Source organism: Hemibagrus wyckioides, linkage group LG14, assembly GCF_019097595.1.
Source record: "Hemibagrus wyckioides isolate EC202008001 linkage group LG14, SWU_Hwy_1.0, whole genome shotgun sequence".
Taxonomy (NCBI): domain Eukaryota; kingdom Metazoa; phylum Chordata; class Actinopteri; order Siluriformes; family Bagridae; genus Hemibagrus; species Hemibagrus wyckioides.
In genome coordinates this window covers 666,947-684,893 of record NC_080723.1, presented here as the reverse complement: position 1 = coordinate 684,893, position 17,947 = coordinate 666,947, and the positions used below count along the sequence as shown (strand labels likewise).

General features: G+C 41.1%; 3 protein-coding genes across 7 annotated transcripts in view; 2 read left to right on the top strand and 1 right to left on the bottom strand.

Moving 5' to 3' along the window:
* The window catches only part of ano3 (anoctamin 3), a 44,433-nt gene extending 35,859 nt beyond the window's left edge, over window positions 1-8,574 (top strand). For all 5 annotated transcript variants that reach the window (XM_058407607.1, XM_058407606.1, XM_058407609.1 and 2 more), the window contains 6 exons: window positions 959-1,110; window positions 4,466-4,618; window positions 4,752-4,899; window positions 5,081-5,170; window positions 5,265-5,370; window positions 5,462-8,574. In XM_058407607.1, the coding sequence (XP_058263590.1) occupies window positions 959-1,110; window positions 4,466-4,618; window positions 4,752-4,899; window positions 5,081-5,170; window positions 5,265-5,370; window positions 5,462-5,644 (832 nt within the window). In that variant the 3' untranslated portion in view covers window positions 5,645-8,574. The remainder of the gene's footprint in view (window positions 1-958; window positions 1,111-4,465; window positions 4,619-4,751; window positions 4,900-5,080; window positions 5,171-5,264; window positions 5,371-5,461) is intronic.
* A 10-nt stretch (window positions 8,575-8,584) lies between these two features.
* slc5a12 (solute carrier family 5 member 12) lies at window positions 8,585-16,543 on the bottom strand. The gene is made up of 15 exons (XM_058407614.1): window positions 15,387-16,543; window positions 14,818-14,883; window positions 14,680-14,731; window positions 14,460-14,527; window positions 14,184-14,338; window positions 13,680-13,820; window positions 13,005-13,134; window positions 12,790-12,878; window positions 12,512-12,624; window positions 12,132-12,199; window positions 11,453-11,539; window positions 11,063-11,238; window positions 9,992-10,095; window positions 9,637-9,761; window positions 8,585-9,556 (listed from the first exon to the last, which is right to left on the bottom strand). The coding sequence occupies exons 1-15, from the start codon at window positions 15,738-15,740 to the stop codon at window positions 9,377-9,379; spliced, it is 1,908 nt and encodes a 635-aa protein (XP_058263597.1). The 5' UTR covers window positions 15,741-16,543; the 3' UTR covers window positions 8,585-9,376.
* A 122-nt stretch (window positions 16,544-16,665) lies between these two features.
* On the top strand, window positions 16,666-17,674 carry fibina (fin bud initiation factor a). The gene has a single exon (XM_058407627.1). It carries the CDS (start codon window positions 16,812-16,814, stop codon window positions 17,433-17,435), a length of 624 nt encoding a protein of 207 aa, XP_058263610.1. The 5' UTR covers window positions 16,666-16,811; the 3' UTR covers window positions 17,436-17,674.
* The last annotated feature ends 273 nt before the right edge of the window (window positions 17,675-17,947 follow it).

Below are 17,947 nucleotides of genomic sequence, written 5' to 3'. Positions count from 1 at the left end.
GGACACAGACTCGACTATGATTAGAAACAATGTTAAAAATAACTAGGATTGATCAGATTCATTTCCATATCCTATAATCCATAGATTATCAGTTGTTTGTTTCCAGACATGTCTTAATATGTAAACAATTTTTTCTGAAATTAAAAATAAAAAAAGAATTCTAAGTAGTTAAATATGTACTGAGAGTATAACATTCACCAGGAATTTTAAAAAAGCTGAAACTGTTCAGCTGTAAAGTGGTTGGAGTCAATGATAAACTTTCATAAAGGTGTGAGGAAGCAAGTTTATTAGTTGATGTTTATATCACATTTAGAAAGGGAGACACAAACCTTTGAACTGATGTCATTTTCTTATTTACTAATAATATCTTACAGAAATATACTATTTGAGAATAACTGGAAATCTAAAAAGGCCCTGATTCAGTAAGATCCCAAATAACAAGCAATTGCACATGCAGTCGAGCCAGAGGGCTCCTGAAAGTATAGCGATGATTAAAGGTGTAAATGTTCTGGGAAAATCCTCAAAATACATAAGAACGGAAATCTTTTTTGATTCTCTATTTCAATACTGTCAGAAGCAGAGGTTTGATCAGCAATAATAACTTCCCATCAATCAACTTTCTGATTATTTTGAGACATTACAGCGTAATTTATATAAATCGTCTCATTATTAATACTCAGTAAATGGTATAATCTATTTGCTTTTTAAAAAACAAATAACTCAGAGTGAATATTTATTAAGACAAATGCTGTAAGTGATTAAGATGGACTTTTTTACACCACAAACCTCCAGAGAAATCAGCTTGCAGGTTTTTTTGTTGGTGTTTGCATGTACACACAAACATTTACTAAATAAGGCCCTGAATATCTTGATTGCATACATTACAGCGATTAGTTATCATTTGTCATGTTACGTGTTCATTTGTACGCCATTTATATACTGTGTTTTGTTTCTTCAGGCTGTTACAGAACTGGTGGTCTCGGAGGAAGATGAGGCGAGCGGGAGAACAAAATAATGTGGAAAGCAAAGAGCAGCTGCCTCAATGGGACAAAGACTGGAACCTGCAGCCTATGAATGCTCACGGCCTGGTGGATGAGTACCTAGAGATGGGTGAGTACGGATGAGAAACATGACTTCCTCCTGCTTTTACACACTGTATTCATAAATAAGCCATTAACAGCTGTAGTGAAATATTAGAAATCTGAATAAAACACTGCTCTGTGTTGTTTAATCTGTAATCAATTATAATCAGCATTGTGTTGAGATTATTGAAACAGTGGGCTTCGTTTATCAATTTTTAAGTAAAGTTGGGTGTAAATGTTATAGGCCAAAGCAAAACTAAACATTTTTGCCAGATTTCAGAAATTCTGATGTAGTTTGAACTTGTGTGTATGATGATGAATGGGAAAGTAGAAAACATTACACACCACAGCTTATACGCATTTAGTGACAAATACAAACTCCATAAAACAAAAAGCCCACAGAAAGTGTGAAATGAGGACAAATCAGAAAAAGAAAATGTGGCCAAAGTGGAAGGGTTTTTTGCCTCGTGTCCACTCCAAAACAAACTGTTTAGCAGTACTCAGCGCATTACTCGGCGAATTACTCGGCGCATTACTCGGCGAATTACTCGGCGAATTACTCGGCGCATTACTCGGCGCATTACTCGGCGTAATTACTCGGCGAATTACTCGGCGCATTACTCGGCGCATTACTCGGCGTAATTACTCGGCGCATTACTCGGCGCATTACTCGGCGTAATTACTCGGCGAATTACTCGGCGCATTACTCGGCGCATTACTCGGCGCATTACTCGGCGTAATTACTCGGCGAATTACTCGGCGAATTACTCGGCGCATTACTCTGCGTGCTCGGTAGCGTGCTCGGCGGCATTACTCGGTGCTCGGAACTCTCTGGAATCTCTGGTGCCGGCGTGCCGGCATTACTCGGCGCGTGCTCCGTGCATTACTCGGCGCGATTGCTCGGCGTGGTGCACGTAATTGGTGCTCGGCGTGGTGCTCAGCAAATTACTCGGTGCGTTACTCGGCATTGCTCGGCGCGTTACCGGTGCGTGCCGGCGTGGTGCTCGTGATTACTCGGCGTAATTACTCAGCCAGGTTACTCGGCGTGGTCTCGGCGGCATTACTCGGCGCGTTACTCGGGCGCCATGATTACTCATTGAGATTACTCGGCGCGTGCTCGGCGCGTTACTCGGCGCGGTGCTCGGCGTGTTACTCGGCGCGTGCCGGTGCGTGCTGGCGTGGTACTCGGCTGCTCGGTAGCGATTACTCGTGCGTGCTCGTAATTACCGGCGTTGCTCGTGGTGCTCATTGAATTACTCAGTGCATAACTTCGGCGGGATTACTCGGTATAACTTCGACTAAATGTCGCATTTGGTACTCGGTGCGGTGCTCGGCGTGGTGCTCGTGGGTGCTTTCGGTGCGTTACTCGGCGCGTGGTGCTCGTGGTGCTCGGTAGCATTACTCGGCGTCATTACTCGGTGCGTGGTGCGGCGCGTGCTCGGTAGCGTTACTGGTGTGTTACTCGGCGCGTTACTCGGCGCGTTACCGGTGCGTTACTCGGTGCGTGCCGGCGTGGTGCTCATTGGCGATTACTCGGTAGCGTTACTCGGCGTGCTCGGCATAACTCGGCGGATTACTTCGGCGCCTAACTTTCGACTAAATGTCATTCAGTGCTCGGCGTATAACTCGGTGATTACTCGGTATAGCTTCGACAAATGTCATTGATAATTACTCGGTGGCATAACTCGGTGGTCACCGGTATATTTCGGTTACTCGGCGCGTGCTCGGCGCGTGCTCGGCGTGGTGCTGGCGCGTTACTCGGTGCTCGGTAACAACTCGGTGCTCGATTACTCGATTGCTCGGCGCGATACTCGGTAGCGTGCTCGGCGTGATTACTCGGTGCCGGTAGCGTGCACCGGCGTGGTGCTCGGCCAGTTACTCGGTAGCATTACTCGGCGTACTTTGCCGGCGTGAATTACTCGGCGCATTACTCGGTGGCATTACCGTGCTCGGTAGTGCTTCCGGCGTGGTGCTCGGCGAATTACTGTGGTCTCTCGTAACTCGGCGGATTACTCGGTATAACTTCGGCGGTGCTCGGCGAATTACTCGGCGCATTACTCTGCAGGTGCTCGGTAGCGATTACTCGTGGTGCTCGGCAGTTACTGGGGCGTAATTACTCGGGTTACTCGGCCGGTGCTCTGCGCCAACTCGGCGGATTACTCGGCGCATAACTTCGGCCAGATTACTCGGGTGCTCGGCGCATTACTCTGCGGTGCTCGGCGCATTGCTCGTGTGCTCGGTAGATTACTGGGCACGTTACTCGGCGGATTACTCGGTGCGCGTTACTCGTGATTACTCAGGCGCGTTGCTCGGTGGCGTTACTGGCGTGATTACTCGGTAGCGTTACTCGAATTGCTCGATTCTTAACTTCGAGAATGCTCGGCTTACTCGGCGCATTGCCTCGGTGGCATAACTTCGGCGTAATTGCTCGGTGCTACTCGGTGCGCATTACTCGGCGCATTACTCGGCGCGTGCCGGCGTGGTGCTCGTGGTGCACTCGGCGCGATACTCGGTAGCGTGCTCGGCGGTTACTCGGCGCGTTACTCGGTAGTTACTCGATTACTCAGCGCATCCCTTTCGGATTACTCATTGGTGCTCGGCGCGATTACTCGGCGCGATGCTCGGATTACTCGGTGCGTTACTCGCTCAGTGGTGCTCGTGGTTCTCGGCGCGTGCTGGTGGATTACTCGCGTTACTCGGTGCGTTACTCGGCGTGATTACTCGGTGGCGTTACTCGTGATTACTCGGTATATTTCGGTGGCGTAACTCGGTGATTACTCGGCATAACTCGGTGATTACTCGGTGCGTTACTCGGCGCGTGCTCGGCCAGTTACTCGTGATGCTCGGTATGGCAGGCGGTGCTCGTGATTACTCGGTATAGCTTCGTGATTACTCATTGGTCTCGGCGAATTACTCGGCGCATTACTCGGCGAATTACTCGGCGCAGTACTTGCCGCATTACTCGCCGCATTACTCGGCGCATTACTCGCCGCATTACTCGCCGCATTACTCGGCGCATTACTCGGCGAATTACTCGGCGCATTACTCGGCGCATTACTCGGCGTATTACTCGGCGCATTACTCAGTACATTACTCAGTACATTACTCAGTACATTACTCAGTACATTACTCAGTACATTACTCAGATTGGTCACTTATTGGTCACCTGTTTCAGCTCAAATGTGCTTTCTTTTATTATTCTTCCACACATTTTAATATTTATTTTATTTACTGCCATTAATATGACAAAGTTGAATGGTATGTTTACATTAGTAAGTCCCAGTTTATATAATTTATCATAAAACCCCTGTCGAACACACGTTTTCTAAACTAACTGTTTTCGAAACTACAAAATGTCTAATTCTCAAGACACCTCTGTGCAGTGCTCCAGTTTGGTTTCACCACCATCTTTGTGGCAGCATTTCCTCTGGCTCCTCTGCTGGCTCTGCTCAACAACATCATCGAGATCAGACTGGACGCATACAAATTTGTGACACAGTGGAGGAGACCCATGCCAGCAAGAGCGACTGATATTGGTCAGTCAGTACATTGTAGTTTATTTGGGGTGTATCAAATGTCACTCACTGCCTTTTTTTTGCCTTTTTGCTCAGTTTTACGTTTTTGTTCAGCTTAGAAGTATAAGTTGACCACTCCTTCCTCTCTTCACAGGAATCTGGCATGGGATCCTGGAGGGCATTGGTGTGGTGGCGGTCATTACTAACGCATTTGTCATTGCCATCACATCTGACTACATTCCTCGATTTGTCTATGCCTTCAAATATGGGCCCTGTGTGGACAAGGGCTACCAGCATGAGCAGTAAGGATATATTTTTAGTTTGTTTTTGCATATAACGTTGATAATAATAACAGATCACTACTGAAATAAAGAAAAGCTTTGTGAACAATTAAACTGGGATTGTTCATGAAAGGTGGATAGTGTGAGTAAGTATGATGTGAAATTGTTACAAACTACAGTGTGTGTGTGTGTGTGTGTACAGATGCCTGAGAGGATATATGAACAGTAGTCTGTCTGTGTTTGACATGGGGGAGCCAAAAAACGGAAGTCAGTATGAAACACGATACTGCAGGTACAAATATGAGTGCGGTTCATATGCATGAAAGACTGGAACATGTCTGTGTGTATAGCTGGGGATCAATGCTCTGGTCTGTTCATCTGTGCAGGTATCGAGACTACAGAGCTCCCCCATGGAGCTCACAGCCCTATGAGTTCACTCTACAGTTCTGGCACGTACTAGCCGCCAGACTGGCCTTCATCATCGTCTTTGAGGTGAGTCAAATACAAATAAACAATAGTACTTTCATGTACAATACATGCCCCGTGTCTATAAGTGATCGTATGCCGTTCTCGTTGTCCTCAGCACCTGGTGTTTGGCATTAAGACCTTCATTGCTCAGCTAATCCCGGACATGCCTAAAGACCTGTGTGAACGCATGCGCAGGGAGAAGTACCTCATGCAGGAGATGATGTATGAAGCAGAGCTGGAGCACCTGCAGAAGGAGAGGAAGAAAAATGGCAAGCGTTATCACCATGAGTGGCCTTAGCTTTGCCTAACGGAAGGACATATCATATGCACATCCATGCACACACTAAGAAATAAATAACCAATGCGAGAGCACATGTGAATACAGGCACAGAGGATGACCGTGCAGGAACTGCAAAATCTTTGCATTTAGTCATGCATGCATGTCCATGCTGCAGCTTTGGATGGCTACGCTTTACTGACCAAACCCCTCAACACATGCTTCCCACTTTGCTGGTTTTCTTTGCCTGTGAATCAGATAGTGAGGCTCAAGCTCTTTGATGAACAGTGGCTCTTGAGTGGACAGCCCTGCTCTGCACCAAAGAGCTCCTTCTACAACTTTTGCCTGAGGCCTTCTCGTCATCTTCTCTGGTTCCTCGATTTTTTGGCTAAATATCAGAGTCCTGGGTGACATTTTGCTTTAATCGTCCCTTAAACCATTCCTGCTGGCTTTTGCCTCTGCTGGCTTTGCTCTTTTTGGAATTGTCTGTTGTTTGTATGTTAGCATTTCAAAAGGGAACAGGATGCAATTGTATTGTTTACTATGCAGAAGAAGGGCCTTGGAGTTTGTCTTCAGTGTGCACACCTTCGTCACCCTCCATAGCTCCTTTCTCTTTTCTTTCTCTCTCTCTCTCTCTCTCTCTCATTGTTTTTCTCTTTTTCTCTGGCAGCTATAACACTATCAACTACACTCTATCTAAATCTCCCCCTTACAATGAAGTGCAGTTCGGCCTTTGTGTTCATGCTTGGTTTTTCTAAGGACAAGGACTGGCCTTTTCCTTTTTTCGCTAATCACAAGTACGCAATTATTCTTCATAGAAAAGTGACTTTTCAGGTAATGTGGATACAAATTTATGCAAAAGTAGAGAAAATTGGTTTAAATGTTATGTACCATCTGAACATAGCATGCAGGTTCAACATTCAAAATCCAAAAAAAAAAGGTTTGTGTTATTTTCATTCTCCAATGTTTTGTAGATTTATTCGAAATTTACTCGTTGTTTATAATCTGTACCTTGTCTTGCAATAGGATATGTTCTGTGTATTGTAAGAATCTGTCCCCTGGCATTTTACTGGTTTTGGGCTGACTGGGACTTTGTTTTGCTCTGATCTGAATGGTGATTCTGTGGTTTACATGGTTAAATATGGTTATATGGCTAAAGATGTACATGATTCATTCATCCATGTGTATCTCCACAGGCCTGGTCCTTTATAAAATGGGCGAGTTTAAAGGATTTTTCATAGGATTTGGTCAGGATTAAAAGACAAGTACATGCTTTACTCACAGCAGATCTGTGTAGAAGACAAGGGCAGATGTCCAACAGAAGTTTTTGTTTAAGCACTAGGATTGTGTAGCATTCAGTGAAATATATAAACACAACAATCTTTCTTTTTTTCATTTCATGCCAGCTGTCGGATTGTGACACTGCAGAACATATTGTTTATTATTTAATATAACCCTTGTGTTCTGTGTATGTCAAATGACCAGTTTGAAAGTAGATCTAATCTAAAAATGCTTATTTTCTGGGATCAGATTTACTATTTAACATGAAAAGAAACACATTTTACATTTGTTGCAACATATTGTCTTTGTGTCCTTTCATCCGGTGGAAAAAAATAGATTATAAATAGTAGTGCTTTGTACAAAAATAAAACAAATTGGTCAATTCACTCTAAATTACATTACCTTCATGGATTATTAGCACTCATACCAGATTCCACATGCCTGATGGAAACAAGATTCCTGAGCATGTCTTTTTGTGTGTGTTTACTGTCCCTAGAAAACTTAGAGTAGATGTCTCCAAGACTAGTCTTTTCAAATATCACAATGATCAACATTATCATCTGTCAACAGAACACAAGGGTTAATGACTTTTCTCCTCTCTGCTTATAAAGTACACAGTAGCTCAATGTGTCTGTATGTGTGTGTGTGAGAGAGAGAGAGAGAGAGAGAAATGAAGAAAGCAAGTGTGTCTTATGCTGCTGTTATGTATCTCGGTCTTTATTTCGCACACCCCAAAGTGACATATCTGTTCTCCTCAGGCCAAATTTATATCATTTATCTACCTTATAATTAGATATTAATCTTCATTGTAAAGTTTATAACTTTGCACTTTTGCATGGTCATTCTGTATAAGGCATAATCATACACCACTAAGAGGAAAGGAGTACTTTAAAAGCATGGATCATTTCCCTGTACCTCAACAAACAGCACAAGACAGTAAGACCACAAGGAAATCGCTGTGGTAAAAGTTAAAGTAAGAGAATTCCATATTTCATTGTTATGAAAGATTGATTGATTTATTTATTTATTTATTTATTTATTTATTTATTTATTTATTTATTTATTTATGTATGTATGTTTGATTAGTACTGGCAGTCATACTCTGAAATAGAGTGCAAAGATCTGTCGTTTTCAGGTGACAAACTGTTTCTGCTACCTTTGCCTACAATGCAGCGTGTGATTTGTACCATGCCATTGTTTTGCCATGATGTATTTGGTAATCTATGCATGATCTCAGCCATGACGGCTGCATCTGTCTGGTGTTCTATTGAGAAACGCGTGTATCTGGTGCACTTTTACTGTGGAGTCTGCATGGAGTGCATTGATTAGTCTAAGATTATCTGATCTGTGATCAGTTTGTTGTATAGGTGCACAGCTGTCAATCATATTCATTCTCAATTAGACCATCTTACATTGGAATTGGCCTTAAAGTAATGATTTTCCAACAACCTGGTAATGAATTATCTCCCTGCTCTAACCAAGCTTGATGATGAAACGATATTGTACTTTGGTATCTAATGAATACACTCTGCTGTGTACAAAATATGTCTATATTGGATACACCTGACACAAACACACATAGCAAAAAAAAAAAGAACAAAAATAAGTTTTAACAGAGTAAATAAAGCATGCAATACACCTTGAGGGTCCATATTTAAAATGTATTTATTTCATTAGGAACAATAGCACTTGTTATTGTGACACAAACTTCATTTGAATGAACAAAAGTGGAGTGTCATTTATTTTCAGATCAGGTATTATATCAAAAGCAATGGCTATGACGGCTATGACATGATATTTTGCATTGCTTAGAGACAATAATGCTGAGTGTAGTTATGAGAGAGTTTAATATCCATTATGCATTAGTACGATGTGCACAATTGCAATGACTCCTGACGGGTATGACGTTAAACAGGCAATATGTACTCACTCAAGGAGATAACATTAGATATGTAATCACCCACTGACCTCTCACCCCACCGTGAGCTGGTGATGACCTGTAAGGAGCCCACTATGTACCATGCAGAATGTTTCAGTACATTAGCACATTCAGTGCATTCTGATTTGTACTTGATGAATATGGTGACATAAACAATATCAACAGCGTGTTTTGTTTACACCATCCCTGTTTACATGTAAAAAAAAAAAAAACTATGAAAAAAAAGTACAAAACATCTATAGAATAAATTTGGATATCACTCTTTTCTGTAATAAATCATTGACTGTATCTTTTAACTGACATGGTTGGTGGGTTTTTTGTTCCCTGTATGAAATGGCATGTGTCTCTGAGTAGTTTTGTAGTTTAAGGATGTAGAGTGAGTGTGTGCAGATTTTCATTCCACTTGAGCAGAAGCCATGCTTGAGTCTGTTGAAAGCCTAGAATGAAAACCTGCACCTCCACCTGCCCTAACGTGCCCTAAGGTGGATGAGTCGACACGCCTCTTTTTTAATTTTTTTCATACTTTTTCAAGGTTATAGCCGTTTTGACAGACTATACCCAACTGGGTCAAAAAGTCTGTCTGGGACAAAAGCTGCATTAATGTAAGCTTCATCCTGCATCCTGTTACTCAGATTGCTTCCATTCGTCTCACTTTTAATGTCCTGGTCTGGCCGATTCTCCCACACTGTTCCAAAATCCACACCATCCAATTCCTGGAAAAAAAAAGGCAAGTCACTTCTTTAAAGTGTACATGCTCTACTTACTTTAGTCATTGGTACATCAGCTGCCTCACCACTTTGTCCTCTGCATGGTTGACACCACACCAGCACATGGTCCTGAATTTCTCTGAGCAAAAGCAGAACAGGTTACACACCGGACGAATCAGACCAGGCTTCACCTCCTGTGGCTTAGTGGGGCCTGCAAACCGACAACAGGCACTTAGTGACGTAGTGCTAGAATCATGCTAGAAGATCTGATGCAGACAAACTGTATAGCAGAAGCACAGAGTATCAAGTCTTCAACTGACTTCTGAAATATACACAGCATCAAACAGCTTTATGTTCATTTCCTTACTAGGTATAACAGATAACTATGTAAAATTGGTATCTGACTTTTATGGAAAGGCTGAAGAAACCATCCCATTTCACCTGTTATCAGTGTGATAAGCAGACCTCCTATAACTGTGGCCAGAAATCCCACTGCACTATAGTACAGATAGGACATGGAGTACCAGGAATCAGCCAGCCCAGACCTGCACATGATGTGGGACAGCAGAGATTGAATTTATACAGTACCGATAATAACAGTGACCCTATACTGACTTCTATAATGACTTAGGACTTTGACTAGCATGAACTTTGTTTTCCTTCAATGCATATTTTAAAACATACTTGTGTAAAGAGAATACTCTTTAGGGAGTTGCTTTCTTTCCCAATCCAAATCTCTATCCAGTGCTCCGGGGTTTTTGTGTGATTACAGCACTTTCTGTTGTAAAAGTTTGACGTTTCCTTGTACAGAGAAAATTTTCTCTAAAGTCTAAACTTAATCAAATTTCCAAGGGCATGAGAGAACGTTTTACCAAATCGGTTTTTATTTAGTTTCTAACACCAGAGCCATACAGTAAAATGTCATTCCAGTCAGTTAGCAATCTGAGAATTTCCCCAAGGCTTTGTAGTATTTAATCAAGCAAAATTCTTTCCCCTTGGAAAATAAACCCGCCTCTGAAAACACGAATTACACAAAACCCCATGTCAGTGTAAAAAGTGAATCTCCTTTGTAACTGAATTTACTTCAATATAGTTTAATACCTTTGGCTAATGAATTCATGAGAGCAGTTTAAGTATATGAGTGTTCTGTTTTCGCAGAAAAATATAGAAATATAGAAAAATGTGTGAGTATTCCTTTAATGGGCTTCGATTAGCATATTCATCAATTTACTTGCCCTCTAGAATAGCGTATATATATATATATATATATATATAGCCTTTAAAATGTCCTTGACAAAAGAAGAATGTATTGAAACCATTCTCTTGGCTGGATTGGACTTTAATAGGATCTACTTTAATAGGAAACATGACCAGCACATCACCCACAACACTGCTGCCAAACTGAGAGCCAAAGTTGGAAGAGACATGTAGGTAGAGGATGCTTTTTAAATAAAGTTGTATTTCTAATAGTGTAATAGAATAGTATAGTAATATACGTATAATATCCTCTACCCTGTATCTGAGCTGGCTGTGTGAGTTACTGCAGTAGCTGTGGTGTTCAGTAGGTTACAGCTCTCTGTGCTCAGAGGCAGTGGGTGAGTGTTATTGGGAGAAGCAGCATGGAGGAAGGCTCCCACTCCCACCCAGAAGGACAAAGAAATGCCCATTATCAGACCTCCTATAGCCCCCTGAGGACAGAGCACACAACACAGTATGTTAGATTTAGCTACTGATGCACTGCAATTACCCTGTGCCTCCTTTAAACACCTTGTCAAAAATGACAAATGAGTAAGAAAGAAAAGCTTTGATTAATGTTAGGTCAATATCATCATCCCCTTTTTTTCCACCTTAATACTTTAATAAGATGGATGTGCTGTGTGTTGGCTAGGGATGTACACTGACCAGAGTGTTTGCGAAAGGGAAGAAAATTCCTAAAGAGAAGAGACCAAGCATCGGTCCTCCACACATGCCGTGGATACTGAGAGCAGCCTAGTACAGAGAAAACATACATTATTACTCTGATTAAGGGATTAAATGAAGAAGAATCAAATGTACTTAGTCTTGTCATGTAGATATAGATCTGGATTTTTTTCCTGATAAGATTTTAATGACATGCATGCAATCTTGTACTTATGAGTTTGTTCAGTAATCCAGTTTTACATCCAGCAAGCAAGGGTGCTAAATGGTATCTGAAGACTGCACCTATTGTACCATTAGTGTGTTTCTTTTACCTTGTAAAGAGTTACACTAAAACTAACACCCACACTCATTATGGTCCATTTACAGTATGTGCCTTAAATGTTTTTGAAAGAGAATCTGTATCCAAGGTACAAAAGGTACACCACAGAGAGTACCATCCCAGTGACAAGGAAAGGTATGGTGTAGTATCATACCATTGTTTCTGTCTGAATTAATCCATCACATCGGATCTATTGTAAACACAATGTCCATTTCCCAAAATCCTCTGCCAAATAATTGGTAATAAACTGGTTTGTGTAAACAGAATTAAATATGCTTTTACTGCATTTAAACTTTATATAAATAATCTTAATCAGTATTATTTTTTCAGAAAGGTTTTCACCTGCAAAACTGTTCCCATTTTTGATGCTGCTACTGCCATAGTGGTACAGATCACTCCAAACATCACACCTGTATAAGGGAACATAATGACTATCAGAGGATGAGTTAAGCCTACTGACCTCTCCCTGGTAAAGCTTGGGGACATGAACAATCTTACAGCTGAGTCAGATTTCACCTTCTTATTATAAATCTGTTTCATCTGAGGTCATACGATCAGTCCTTTAATTTTTTATTGCTTATCGAGGAAAGTGTTATACATCTGTAAAGCATGCGATTCACACAAGCTTTAGACAATTTTATGAGCTAGAGATATCACACACACAACTATCAGCTGAAGCAGCTAGGAAAATGTAAATGTGATTGAAAAGTCATGGTATTTACAAAGGGCTTTGCTGATCCACATAGCCGCTTTGTTGGAGAGGTTTTTGAAACACTGGCTCACAAAGTCCTCGTACGTCACTGTGGCCAGAGCGTTGATACTGGCAGCCACTGTGCTGAAACCAAAAAACAGCCGGAACTCATTTCTCATTTAAGGATCATGAATGCTGTGGAATTTGATGTCTAAGTTAGAAATAAAGATCAGACATCATATGCCATAGATCTTTGTTTAAGCCATAAAGAACTGAACATAAGATATATATATAAATGTCTCTCAGTACCTGAGGGTCCCACTGAAAGCACAAGATACATACAGCCCAGGCAGACCTGGAAAGTTGCCCAATACGTCTAGTACAAAGTATGGCATGAGCTGTAAAGATGTTCACAGTTATGCATACACCTGCTAAATGTTACAATCATTTATTTTAAATGATTGTAAATGCTACAAGCATAATTTTAATCCAGCTCATACATAAAAGAGACCTAACAGCATCACCTGGTCAGGAGCTGACAAATAGCCAGCTGTCCAGGGGTCACAACGGGAGTAGAAAGTGTACATAATGAGTCCTGAGACCACACCACAGAAGACAATCAACAAGAGACCCAGTAGATTCAGATACAGAGCACTGACAGGAGACAAAGAGAAAAGAATTTATTGTGATCAGTCAAACATTATCTGTAATGATATCCTTTATTTTATTTTTGTTGTATTGTATTATTTTGTATTGTATTGTACTTCCCACCAACATTCTCCCTAAATTAGTATTAGCCAATTCTGATCCCCTGATCAGCTCTCCCCTATAATACAAGAGCTACCAAAAGGAAGGCAAGGATCATATGCTCCATGTGAAGTCATGTGAAGTCATGTGAAGCCAGCCTAATGCATTTTTTAACTGCTGCATCACGGGCTGTGTAACACACACAGAGGAAACCTTCTGTATGCATGGACTGACAGATACCTGCTATTGGATAGAGCTGCTGTGATTGACAGAAGGTAAAGAGAGTGTGACAGAGACCAGGCCAATTTTGCTCTCTTTGACTCCCAACCTGTGACTGTGGGAGCACTGGGAATCAAAATACAAAAAGCTCTGATCTCTGGAAGTTTATCTCTTGCACCACTTGGGGACCTTGCTATTCTTTACTTTAATGATGATTCAATAGAGGAACTGACCAGCGAGCATGGGTCTCTGTCTTACAGGAAATACACCTCTGGATGGTGGACTGGTTAACACCATAGATGCCCAGCCATGTGAACATGCCCCCAACAGTGACTGTCCAGAATGTGTGACGTCTCAGTGGGCTGGGGTCAAAGCTAGAAGAAAAAACAGTACACACGTTAGGGCTGACAAATATCTTTAATGATATGTTTGAATATTAATTATTTAAAATTTAGCATTTAAGTCCTTTTATTATTAATGAGCTTGTCATTTTAAATTTTATATAGGAGTGGTAGAACTTCACTGCAGTAAATGTCAACTGTTGCTTTTAGTAAAAAAATATTCCCAACGGTCTTAACACACTGTACTTGGTATATCCATTGGGTAATGTCCATTATTTAAAATGTATTAAAATATAAGGCACATAAATTTCTGGTGCTGTTATACCAGATATATAGGGGCTGCTAAGGAGATGATCTCAACACATGCTGGCATGTGAGGTTACGTAGGATACGTACTCAAACACATTGAGCCTTTGTCCAGCCTGTGCTGTTTTCCATACTTCACCAATTCCACCACATTTATATGTACCCTGTACCAGCACAGTGAGAAAACCAGCCACCATCACCACCATCTGGAAGGCATCGGACCAAACTACAGCCTTTAGTCCTCCCTGTACCATACATAGACACAAAAACACAGATTTGATCTACTGGATTTAATGTTTATCTAATCCATAATCTGGGTATTTTCTTAATTAAATAAAGAAGTACGCACCAGCTCCACCTACTCACCAGTGTACAGTAGAAGGTGCAGACAATTCCAGTAGCAAATATGGATCCCCAAAGATTAAACCCTGTTACTAAGGGTAGTGTGTTATAGGCAGTGGAAATAAGATTAGAAGGTTGATTGCACTAATAATTATGATATTATTTAAATAGAAGATGATTATAAATGTTATTTGAACTATTACATAAATCTATTATTAGTGCTATAAGGTCTACATCTTCTTACCTTGATTAAGAGCTAGAGCTGGAGCATACACCACTACTCCAGTGTACAAAATCTGTAAGGTTTACATCACACGCTTTCATGTCCAGTCTTTAAATGAAATAAATTATTACACTGTAAATAAACAGTTTTCCTACTCACCGTTTGCACTGTGTAAATTAGAGTAGCGGCAAAACGGACCGTCTTAGAGAAGCGTAGCTCAAGATACTGTGAGGAAGAAAGCACACAAGTCCTGTTGGTTTCCATCAGTGTCTTGATAATACTCTGAGAGAACTAATGAAAATGCTTCTATTCTGCATTCTGTTCTAATTTAATTCAACAATTTTCACTTCAAAGTATATCAATGACTAAAAATTGAGTAAAAAAAAAATAGAATTTCTTTGTATTTCCCATGTTTGCTTCTATGACAGCATGAACATGAGCTGGCATGGACTCCAAAAGTTTGTGTAAAACCATATGATTTAATTTATATAAAATCCATCAGAGTGTCATCTTTATTTATGATGAAAAGCTGACCTTTTGTACAAAGATGCTGACATCATCATTACCATAATAATTTGCTTACATATAATTAGGAAAACCTTAAAGGATGATCTTTTTGAAACTGTATATTATAGATACATGTGTACTTAGATAAAGTATATATCTGTTCTGTTATCTACGCTATTCAATACCTGCATTGTGATTTATAGGAACTTTCATAGTTGTACCTCATATGTGCTGGTGATGCCTGAGCGGTAGAACACAGGAAGAAAGAGCTCTGCTGTGAAGAACACCATCAGCGTGTAGGCAATGCCAAAGATAATAAATGCAGCCCCAAAGCGGTATACATCTGAGGGAGTTCCAATAACAGTCACTGCTGACATGAAGCTGGCTGTGAGCGACAGCGCCACTGGACCGCAGGTCAGCTGCCGTCCACCAACTAAGAATTCGTTCGACGACACCTTTTTCCTCTCCTTTATGGCAAAAAAGACTCCAATACCAGAAGATACCACAAACAGACAAGCAAACACCACATAATCCCAAACTTGGAATGTTCCCACTGAACTGTCTGGATGTCCCATTGGAAGTTAGTGCTAATATACACTATTAAATGATTATAATAAGATTTGAAAATATGTTCTGTCAAAGAAGCCCTGCTGTTTGTCTGTGATTGGGAGGCGATGATCTTTGTGTGAATGATTTAAAGGATGTTTCTGGAAGGTAAAAAACTGCTGAGAGCAGACATCAAAGTGCGGATGCCATGAAGAAATACATGAACCATTAACTTGTTTTTTTTTCCCTGAGGATCTCGATATTGATGTCTGCTCGAGTCAAATTAATCAACTTTAGAATGAATTAAAACGATGCATTACTTTTATCTACAGCTGCACTGGTGTCATTACAGAGGAACTCAATTAAACCAGGTCTTAAATATCTGTGTGTATGGTTAGTGAAGCATATGGTTTATTGTTGTTATCACTTTCCATTTAATTGGTAATGTTTCATAGTGACCTTTTGTAAATGTTTTTACAGAATCCACTTATTCTGGCAATCAAACTAGGAAGGGTGTGTTTATACAGTGCATACTAATATAAACTAATGATATAGAGGAATTACAATCACTCTGTCTTAAATAAATGAACACTACATATTTCACCTCTTTTTTTCAAAGGAAAGTGAAGAAATAGAGATTTTTTTCTTGCTTTATTAGTACACTTGACATTTTACTGCATATGCCCAGGATCATATTTTACTTTAGAATGTGTATCATGCACTGCATCTATCTGATTGTAGGGGTTTTTTATTGCAGTATTTATTACCCAGTTAGTCAAATCATTATTTCATCTAGATTTAAAAGTTTGTCAGCCCTTCACATGACTTTAGCCTGGTGTTCAGCACTGTATTTTTATTTGTCGTTTCTCTTCAGGTCAGTATTCTACTAATGTCCAGTCCCTTGAATTTTCTGAGGCGTGGATATATTGTGTAAGAGCTTGAATCTTTGCAGTGGCAGTAGAGACACAGAGAGAGAGAGAGAGAGAGAGAGAGAGAGGCTGTAACTTGAGTGGGAATGGGAGTGAAAAAGCGCTGTGGTTCGCTGCTCTTCCTCACGCCGCCATCACTCTCTGCTTAACGCGCAGCTAAAAGCGGCGAAGATGCTGCAGATGTTCCAGCTGCTGGCTTCAGCCATGCTTTTATTTCCCGTTTATAACGCGGTGTACATGGGCCCTCTGCAGCCTGAGATATCAAACGGCACCTTTCACCACTTCTTCGTTCCAGACGGCGACTACGAGGACACCGAGGACCCGGAGAAATGCCAGATGCTGTTTAAGTGGCTGGACCCGTCACCGTGTTTGGCTGAAGAGGACCGGGACTCGGTTATCCGCGACGACTTCATGACCATCAAGCAACAAGTCGAGGACTCGGCGCGAGTTCTGGAGAGTCTCGGGAGAAGTATCTCCTACGATCTGGACGGAGAGGACACGTACAGCAAGTACCTGAGGAAAGAGATCGATCAGATCACTGAGGCTTTTTCCAGCGTTGAGAAATCGCTCATCGAGCTCGAGGTGAAATTCAAGCAAGGTCAGGAGTCGGAGCAGAGAGAGGAGCAGGAGTTCACTAAAACACTGATGAAGCCCATGCAGAGTGTGAGGAGCTCCCTGCAGGAGACAGTGGACATCTCATCTGGCCTCAAGGACAAACACGAGCTCATCTCTCTCATCATCCGTAGCCATGGCACCAGGTTAAACCGACTTAAAAACGAGTACTTGAACATTTAGTGGTCTAAGAAACCTTTCTTTCTGGTTATTTAAGCTGCTTTAGACTCTAAATGGTTTGAAGTATTAGTGCATCCTTCTTAAAACCTTAACTCACATACTGTAGGTGCATTGAAAGATATAGGCTGGAAGGACATTTCTGAAGACACCTCAGGAAAACAATGCATCTGAACATTGTAAATAATTTACTATGTAAAAAGCATCATGAACTGTTTATACTAAATTCCACTATGGCACACTGACTCCTTTGTTTATTGACTAATTGTCATTTACAATATTTTTACTTAATATTTTGTGATTTCTTCATGCTTATAGCACATGTCTAATTCATAAGCCCTTACACAACTTCATCAAACAAAACCTGTCATTGTTTTGAGACGCAGCTTTGTCCGATTCACATTTCAGATGTGTTTTTTTAACCTTAAGAGGTTAGTGGGGATTTTTTTTCCCAGATTGATTCAAGTCTGAACTAAGGAGCAGAACTGGTGGTGCTCAGGAAGCTGGTGCGGAGAGAA